Source organism: Poecilia reticulata, linkage group LG17 (assembly GCF_000633615.1).
Source record: "Poecilia reticulata strain Guanapo linkage group LG17, Guppy_female_1.0+MT, whole genome shotgun sequence".
Lineage (NCBI taxonomy): Eukaryota > Metazoa > Chordata > Actinopteri > Cyprinodontiformes > Poeciliidae > Poecilia > Poecilia reticulata.
Window position 1 is genome coordinate 9900694 of NC_024347.1, and position 10199 is coordinate 9910892.

General features: G+C 40.3%; 1 protein-coding gene across 2 annotated transcripts in view; it reads left to right on the forward strand.

The window, feature by feature from the left end:
* The first annotated feature begins 80 nt into the window (after positions 1-80).
* Positions 81-10199, forward strand: part of xkr4 (XK related 4) — a 70202-nt gene continuing 60083 nt past the window's right edge. Inside the window, exon 1 of one of the 2 annotated variants that reach the window (XM_008433523.2) lies at positions 81-1232. In XM_008433523.2, coding sequence (XP_008431745.1) covers positions 532-1232 — 701 coding nt within the window. In that variant the 5' untranslated portion in view covers positions 81-531. The remainder of the gene's footprint in view (positions 1233-10199) is intronic. The other variant, XM_008433521.2, reaches the window with a different exon arrangement.

The window sequence follows — 10199 nt, forward strand, 5'->3', positions numbered from 1 at the left end:
GTGTGTGTGTGTGTGTGTGTGTGTGTGTGTGTGTGTGTGTAGTTTGGGTCCCAGGAGGGCGGGCGGTTGACATTCAGGGGGAAGAGTGGGAATGATGTCATTGTTTGCTGTCCGCTATAGAAGAACATGGCCGCAGCCTTCATCCCTTCTCTATCATTGCCAAATACTTAAATGTTAGCTGTAGCTTTTGCGACGACATAACAATAGCTGATTGTAGAATCCCACCAGGTAGGATTAAGGAAACAAGGCGGTGAATATCCTTTAACGGCTGGATGTGAGATGCTCATCAATCACTCAAAAATTAGACATAGACCTAAAACCTGGGGCAACAAGCACAATGCTACGCTCAACCTGGATCTCTGACTTTTATCGTATATTATGAGAAGACAGCAGAGTAAAGAAGCAGGTGTGGTCTAGAAATGAAGAGTAAAGAAACACGTAAACAAGGTTTCGACGGACAAACGCTGCGCTAAAAGAGAACGGGGGAGGAAGAGCAGAAGAAATCTACCAGTTTAATATCTTCTGATTACAATGATGGCAGCTAAGTCGGATGGGGTCTTGAAATTAAAGAGGAGCGATGTGGCCTTCACGCCGTTGCAAAACTCCGAGCACTCCGGCTCGGTGCAGGGGCTGCACCTGGGACAGCAGACCGACTCGGCATGCACCCTGGACGTGGATTTTCCGAACGGGGAATCTCAGTGCTGCGGTCGGGGAGGGTCCAACTCGCCTTGCTTCCGTCTAAACAGAGAACAGCAAAAATATGTGATATGGGACTGCTTGTGGATTGTTGCCGCAGTGTCTGTTTATCTAGCTGATGTAGGAACCGACGTGTGGCTTTCAGTCGATTACTATCTTCGCCAGGACTATTGGTGGTTCGGCTTGACGCTTTTTTTTGTGGTGCTGGGTTCGTTTTCGGTCCAGCTGTTTAGTTTTCGATGGTTCGTCGCTGACTTCAGTACAGAGGACAACGTTGAATCTGCCGTCGGTTGCCCCCAGTTGGACGACAGTAAGCTACTGCTGAGCGGCTCGGCCTCTCAAGGCGATGTTCCCGTTCAGCAGCACCCGGCCACACCGCAGAGGCAGATGTCAACTGCCAGTAAGAACACTGCTACTAACAGCACCGGCAGCACGGCGATGGGCAGAAGAGGCACGAAACGGTCGCCCTATTACTCAGTCTGTGTGTGGTTATGCCAGTCCATAATACACATTCTCCAGCTGGGTCAAATATGGAGGTAAGGTGATTGGTGTCCTAAAATTCTCAGCACAAATCTTTTTCCCAAGTCGATATATTTTTTGCAGCTTTGTGTCTTAGTTACATTTTTGTTTAAAAGATCTGGTTTGCTCGCTTTGATTTAGTTGCCTTTAGACACACCCTTGTGAAAGCAGTTTGACAATTAACAATTAATTAGTTCGTACAAATGTGGTTGGAACTATCATGTCAGCCTGATATTGAAAATTTAAATTGGCTTCTCAGTAGAGTAAGGGAAAACAATGTCAATGAAGTATTCATAAATCTCTGAGCTTTTCTGCAGTTTTGTAACCATGGTCACGTACAACTTCTACAGTCGTCTGTTGTTGCCCAAAATTATTTCACCCAAACTATTAAAAAGTTGCGCATCTTCTATGCCTACATAGAAGAAGGCTGAGTGCTGTCAGCAGGCCTGCCAAGAAATCTTTATTGGATTGCCTTTTTGACAGGGCAAGTGGAGAACTGCTTCTTTTAAGCATAGATACATATTGTCAAATTAAAACTTAAAAATAGACATGTCATGTCAATAAGAAAGAATAAAAATACAAAAATAAAAACCCAAATACTACATATAGATATGAAATTAAGACAGCTTATGCTGTCAGGTAGCATGACACAGGTCTAAGACTTGTTAGTGTTTTCTGTTGTGCAACTAAATCTCAGCTTAATTTAAACAGATGCACACTTAAACATTTAAACACAGTTCTTGCAATTTTAGACAAATAGAAAAACTATCTTTTAAAGTAAGTATTTACCAAATAAGCCTTGAAGTACATAAACCATGTAGACATTGTTTTGAAGTACTTTTAACAACAAAATACTGGGAATTTTTATGATCAAGACTGCTAATTGATGAAGTTTTTCATTTCATCTCTTTGTTTCATGTTGCCACAGTTTAGCTAAGAAATGTGTTTTTCTCAACAACAATAATTAAAAAAACAATTGTTCCAGTAGCAGCTGTGGTTATCTTTCTGAGTGCTGGCCGGTCATCTAGCACAGCATTGAAAACACCCTACACCCCCACTGTAGCCCATTCTGGTGAAAAATAAATGTACTAAGTATGTTAAATTTTAGTTACTTTAAGTCAGACTAATCATGAGTATACTTCAAGTTCGCATAGGATTAGTTAACTTAAAGTGTGCTATTTTGGAACAACTAATTTTGTGCCTAGTGTATTTTAATAGTATTTAAATTGTAGAAGTGTACCAAGAGTACTTTCACATACTTTTTAGAACAACGAAAATTACAGTTAGTATACTTTAAGTATATTGCTTTATATGTAATATAAACATGCTTGATTAGTATATTTTGAGTGTACTATTTTTGTGATTGAATTACATTTAAAATATATAGCAGTGTAATATAGCAGTGTGATCACAGTATGCTACAATTACACTTTTAGTTTATTATATTGCTAATGAAGTACACTTTTCAGTTTCTTAATGTCCTTTATTATTCTGCTTTGCCCCACTTTGTACATTACATGCTTCATACACTCTATACAGTACTGAAAATATATCAGGCTACCAGTTTACAGGAGGATCAATTACAACACACTTTCCAGGTGAAACAAATTACATTGTGTATTCAATATATTCACATTTTTAAGAGTACATTGCCAATATACAATCAGAGAATTGTACAAATTGTTAATATATTAAAAGTTTACAGACAACATGCTTAAGAAAATTAGTACAATAAAACAATAGGTACATTTAGAGGAAATGTGAAAAATGCTTCACCAAGGACAGAGTATTGTTTTAATACAATGTCACTTCATTCCAGTATTACTCCAGACAAAGTGACATTTCTTCTTCCTAAGAACCGTGAGGATCAATAACAGAACATTCCCATTCACTGCACCACTGCACTTTACAGAAACCTACAAAAAACAATTAAAAAAATAGAGCAATTAAACAAACTTTAATACAATAATATAATAATACAATACAGTTTTTCTGTATTTGAAAGAGTACAGAAAAACGGCAAAGAAAAAAGTCTGACAATTTTAAGACGTTGTGGACTTGCTATGTATTTGACATCATCAGCAGATCAGCTGATGCAGTGAGGAGACATAGCTGATGGGTTCAGCTATACATGGACAGGGGGTGCATTGGAGTCAAATTAATGGTATTGGGCTCCTTTGAGGTTCACAAGAGTCAATCATAAAAAGTTTGGTGCAAATCGGATGATGCATGTCTGATAAGAGACCACCTTATACAAATGGTGAGGGATTGAAATTCGCCATTTGGCGTACCACACGGTTCAGCCAGCAGGTAGCGTTGGCAGAATTCATCATCATGTCATTTATGTCACTTGGCACAGGTTTAAAGCTATATGAATCAAAGAGTAAAAAGAAGACATCCATCAGAAAAAACAGGTGACTTCCTGTTGGAAGTGGATGGAGCTAAGGTGATGTCATCAGTTGACCATGTAAATGTGATGAGGACGGGTCTGTAGTGAGACATAGAAAGTGTGATGAAGTCCTGACCTTGTGTGTGGAAGTTGTTGCATTTTGATGTTTCATGGCGGATAGTCAAAGTTTGACACTTGCTTTGATGTACGAAAAATCTTTTGATAACTTTTGACCTTCAATGCCTGAAGACTCTGCTGAGTGATTCTGAAGTTTGTATGTCAAACCCTGTAGGACGAGTTCGATCAGATATGACGTGACGTCAATAAAAAGGACATGATGGCAGCTTTGTTCCAAAATGGCTGACTTCCTGTTGGGTTTGGACCATGGCACCAAGAGACTTCTTTTGTAGCTTCTGACAAGATACACATGTGTACCAAGTTTCATAATTCTGGGTTAAAGCATGGCTTGGGGCTGATCGTTTAAAATATTCTAGGGGGTGCTGTAGAGAAATTAGGCCATGCTCACCAATGCTTGTTGTGGATTCCTGTCGCAGTTTGGATAAAGATCGATACCAGTGAGTTTGGTGTAGCTCGGTTGGAAACTGTGGAATTTAGAGTCAAACGTATGGCAATGGCGTTACAGGTCACTTCGCCATGCTGCCACACCCACCTGCTCCACCAAAACCGGTCAAGGTTGGAATCCACATCACACCAACATGTCTTCTGTCTCTGGACACCGTTTCATGCTGATTAGGTCAAAGGGGTCAAATAGCGACCTTTCAAAGTAAAACATGACACTTGCTGTTCTCAGGGGGCGTGGCTTAAGTGATGTCATGTTGGGCCCTGAAAACTAACAATGAATAAAATGTATGAAAGAGAAATGGTAGGTTAACAAGGGGAATAAATTCTGTATTATTATTTTCAAATCGAATCATGTTTTATTAAACACGTAGTGTTGGACTTCCGGTTGGTCTGCAAGATGGAGTAGATGCTTTTTCAGAGGCTCCCACCTCAAACACTACTACTCTATTAAATTCCGCTTTGTTTGTTAATTCAACAGTAACTGTAGTGCTGTATTGGAATCGCGACCAGTTAATCAGACAATGACCAGCAGAGCAAAAAAAGATGAGCAGAGAAAAGACGGTAATATAAACTAAGCAGTGACTGTGCCTGTTGAGTATTTATGGATTCCAAGTTCGTAGTTATTCTAGTTCTGATTCCATTTCTGGGCTGTATAATATTGATCTAAATAGTGCGTACACCACAATTTCTGATATTACTAATAAACTAAAATAATCCTTTTCTGGGTTAAATAGGGAGTACTCCACCTAAAACAAAAAAGAGGAAAGGACACATTAGGGAAAATGGCAACATTCAGACAAAACAGTGGGCAAAACAAAGACACGAGTGAAGGGGTGACGTCAAAGGGCCATGGAACGATGTCACTGACACTTCTGGTAAAGTTCGATAGAGGTGTGGTATATCGAGGAAAAAAGCGCTGTGGGAGCGCTCAGCTCCACAGCTCCATGGATACAGGAGGGGGTGAGGAGGGAAGAGCGTTGTGTTTTCAAGGAGATTTGAAATATGCAGCCCTTTCAAGGCCACACGGGAAAAGCCAATTCATAAACAGGATGTCTTAGGTCGGGAAGATTATAAATTTCAATCTTCCCTAAAGTCTCTCTGATGCATCTCAGTTCCCAATCATCCAAATTAGTTTGGTCGTTCCACTGAGCCGAAACTAGCAACTTCTCCATGATTGATTCCATCCCGTTTGTGCGTTTTAGAGTCCTCGTCTCTGTCCACACCAACAGTCCGATTGTTTGCTAGTTCGGCCAAGTCCGTCACAAATTTGTTGATAATCCAGGAATCCCCAAGCTCCAAACAGCAGAAATCCTGATATCATGAATAAATCCAGGGTGAATCCCTCTGGGTGTGTCCCCGCAGGACAAGAGGGCTCTCCTGTGCCCAGACTTCTCGTCAAAAATTTGATCAATTGCATTGAGAGATTGGGTTGACCAGATCCATAATTTGTAGATTTGGATGATGTGCAAAGAAAGGCTACAAAAATATAGAAAGACGGGACAAAAACAGAGCAAGCATGGGCAGGGAGGGAGCAGAGGAAAAAAGCATCCGCCTTCATCGAGAGCAAGAGAGAAAAAAGATAACCAATAGATCCTCTAACAAGGGTTGAGTGCCAAAGGAAGGTTTTAAGGGTATTCTAAGATCTGGTGTAACCCATAAAGTGTTTCTTTACACCAGGGGTCCCCAAATTTACATAACGTTTCCCTTCTCTGGTGGGGGGCCAGAGTCAGTTTGTAACAGAAAAAGTGACAATTGCAGGAGTGCCTAAATGTAAAAATTTATTGTTTTCCACATAATCAAATAATACTTTCTGGGTTCTTCACAGAAAAAATCCAGGAAATAACACTATTTATGAAATAAATACCATATTTTCCAGACTATAAGCCGCAGATATCTCTGCCGTCTAGGTTTTCCACAACGATGTAGCAGCAGCAGAGGGGGGCGGACACCCAAAATTGGAGTCATAACAGGTCAATCGAATATCACATTTATTACGGTTGAAAAAGAAAAAGTTGCCAAGTTTAGATTTAACTGAACTGATTACGGTAGTTTCCCAACGGTAACTGTAACAGTAAAAGTGCTGATCCTTTGTGTCTGCTACTAGCATACGCTAAATGAAAATGGGCGCTTTCTTCTTCGTCTTCTTTAGATTTCAATGGCAGCTTGCATCCATTATTGTTGCACTACTGCCATCTACTGGATCCTAATATCTATACCTCAAATTCTCATAATGATCAGAGTATTATTTAAAAAACGAAAAATCTTCTTTTTCCCCCTCAATGCTATTTAACTGATCAACAACATTCTCAAATTTTAATTCCCTATTAAAACCTAATTCCGTTTTAATGGGAGCTTTCTTCTTTGATTTCCAATTTTGACTTCCAATGATTCACTTCATGCTAAAGAGCCCCCTGGTGGTTGAAGAAAAATTCACATATAAGCCACACTGGGCTATAAGCCGCAAGGTTCAAAGCTTAGGAAAAAAGTAGCGGCTTATAGTCCGGAAAATACGGTATATGAAAAAAAATCTAAATGCTCTCTGGTATTGTACAGGGGGGCGGACCAAATGTGGAGGCGGGCCGGATCTGGCCCACGGGCCGTAGCTTGGGGACCACTGCTTTACACGGACCTCTTGCTCTTATACATTTCTGATCCTCATACACCTCTCCCAGTGCTCTTTAACATTCTAGAATAGCAGTTCTCAACGTGGGCGCCCCCCAGGGGCCACACACCTGGCTTTAAAGGCTACATTGGTACCGCCCACCACTCACATTACAGGTGAATCTCCACCAACATACCACAAAAGGAAAAACAACCTGAACTCAAAACCACTCGCACATTTTTACTCTCTCTCTCTGTCATTTAAGCACACACGTTGCCATGGCAACCTCCTGCGCTCTCCAAGCCGACCAGAGATTACGTTAAAAACATAATATTGAGTTTGTTACGATATTAGGTTTGCAGGCTTGATATTTATTTTGCGATCATTAATAAGCCTCCCTGAACACAGCGGTGGTTGATTAGTTAATTTTAAACTCCTGCTCTGCTAGTTATTTTGGCAATGGAACCGAAACGCACAGAATTGAGCAAGACCTTGTTGAAACAATAATCACTGAGATTATTATTATTGCTGTTGGGTCATTAATTTGAACACGTTTTGTTGATTTTTTTGTTGTTCTTTAATAAAGTTACCAATGTTTTAAGCCAGTCAGAGGAGGACATGCTGGTCTCAGCGTCCTGTGGCGTTCAGTTTGTCACCTACCGCCGAGATCGACTCAAAACCTTCCACGATCGACGTGTTGCACCGCTGCTCTAGCAAAGCACGAACCGTTCAGAAACAATATGAAATGGGAAAAAAGTGGGTGCACTCACTGCTGCAGAGTGAACCCGTTGATTTTATACAGCAGTCAGCCGCTCCCCTCTCTTGCAGGTACTGCGTACCCCCGCTAAATCTTTAAGGGGTACGCAGTACCCTGCCGTACCCCCTTACTTTCACCCCTGGTGATGAGTGAAGATTACTGATGGTGAGCGTCAATAAAAGATAAAATAAATCTAGCAACAGGAAAGAAAATAAAATGGACATAGCAATAAACCAAGAGAGGATAATAATAATCAAAGGAAACTAAATGGAAATGAATGAAGAACAAAATGCAAGAATAAACTAAGAAACTAAAGTAAATACAGAGGAATAAACTGCTATGGCAAGACCTTTCGAGCAATAATTAATACAGAGGACTGTTTGGCAAGTATAAACAGACACTATTTCCAGATCACTATTTCCAGATAAAAGGTCAAATAATATTGTTGAAGTGCCATGTGTTTGTTGAGGCCACATATAGTAGAGAGAATAAATATATCTTACAGACCATAACAGTAAAGAACTTATCACTTATTTATGTTTTTAATTAGATTTGATGTATTTATTTCTTCAATATTATTTTTCATGTCAGTGTTAATGTCATGAGGCTGATGACTCCATGACACTTTCATTTTGACTCATTAGGATTTGATTAAGAACTAGATTTGTTCTTTGTAATTTCTGTCCAGTAAAACTATTAATCTATAAATCAATAGACAGGTCCATATAAAGATATAATCCATGTTTCTGTCTCATATTTGTATGGCATTAAAAGGACCTGGAACTTTTGTTTTTCCACTGAAAGCTCTGGTTTACACAACACCTTTTAAATGGGCAGAAGCAGGGTTTTGTTATTTAGGGATATTCATCTGATCTTCTATGTCTAACATAATGAATAAGACCTTTTTGCTGTTATTAGAGAGCATGGAGAAAGATTTTGACCGGTTGTCCCTATTACCATTATCTCTGGTGAGATTTTCCCAAAACTTTTGTACCTTTTCCACCATGTTCCTATACTAATTACAAAGACATGGCCTGACGAAATTGTTCCCTCTGCTCTGCATGATCAGCCGGACGTAATCCCGTATGTTTAATCCAGATTTAAATAACCCTGTCCAAATAGAGTCTGGGACTATTAGTGAAGTCCCAAGAAAATTTTGGAATAAACAACGGAGCCGAGAGGGGGAAAAGAATCCCTGCATCTGATCTCTGTTTATCTAGATGCACTGTTCCTTGCCAAAAAACCAAGCAACGAGCCCATTCGTGCCTGATCTGCTCTGCCTTCTCCAGGTTTTTAAAAGCGGCTCCCTTAGTGAACAAACCAGCTTCACGAAGGTCTGCCCGGGCTGCAGTCTCATCCGCGACTGCCCGTTTCAAAGCCTGACTTAAAATYAGGCCCAAAGGCATTTCGGTATTTAAAGGTTTATGCTGTTGTAGTACTGCCCGTTTCAAATCGTCTGCCGTCACTTTAACTGTGTCCCACCCCAGTTGTTCCAAAACGTTAAGTAAACCTGTGATCTGTTCAWTCAAAGATTTCCACGGACCTGAACAGAAACTCAGAATCTTATCATTTAACAAATCAATATCCATATTTAACACTAGGTACACTAGATCCGCAGCACAAAACACAAATTCAAATCCACACAAACAGCAGTTTTCAAACGCAGCGTCCCACTCACACTGATTCGCTCACATGCACAGCCGCTACACACAAACACACACACAGAGCTCTGTGCAGCCAAACAGCACACGGATAGAGAGAAAAACTGAGAAAAGAGAGACAGGCTCAGGTAATGGGAAAAAGAAGAGGAGAAAAAATTTGAAGCCGGCAAAAAAAATATCTTCTGCAATGTAAGAAATTTCCAACAACTACTCAATTTCCAGAGTCGGGTTAAAATTCAATTTCGATATGTTCTTCAATCAATCCGCCCAGCTACATAATTTACGTCAGCCAGCGAAGAAGGCGACATAAAGCCCAATTTTTCTAATTAAAATTTTTAGAAGTCCTTAAAATCGCACAAAGCGACAGACTTGGCCAATTTAACCCTCAAAATTATCAGTCCTTCAGGAATGAGCGATTATGAATTCTCTGGCTGAATCGAGCCAATGCTACTTAAGAATACACAATATTAAATCCAATTAAATTTGTTAATTTACAGGCACAGTAACATTCCTGCAGGCCACAAATTAAAGCCTAGCTTAAAGACAGAGACTGCGCTTGTTCTCTGTATGAGCCCGCCACTAGCTCCCTGTAGTGTGTATTCATTCATTAAGATTAAACTATTACGCTCTTTTGGACGAGGTATTTCTATTACATTGCAGAGAATTCCTTAATTTCTATGACGCCACACAGCAAAGGGAAGTCGGAAGGGCCAAACGAAGCGGCGCCACCGGCAAACTTAAAGTAATAAAACACCGGCTTACCAGACCGCAGCGTCAGGCCGAGACGAATTAAAAAGGTCCCCACAGGCGCCCGCCGAGACTTCGGAACCAGCACGAGCCCCCAAATGTTAAGGAAGAATTTTTATACAATTAAATTTAGCAAAAAAATCTGGCTCTGATTCTTCCTGTTGATCCTGGGTTCTCTCGCGTGGCCACGTGTGGGGACAGAAACACAACAATGCGTGTTGACGTCACAGAATTACAGAATTTAAT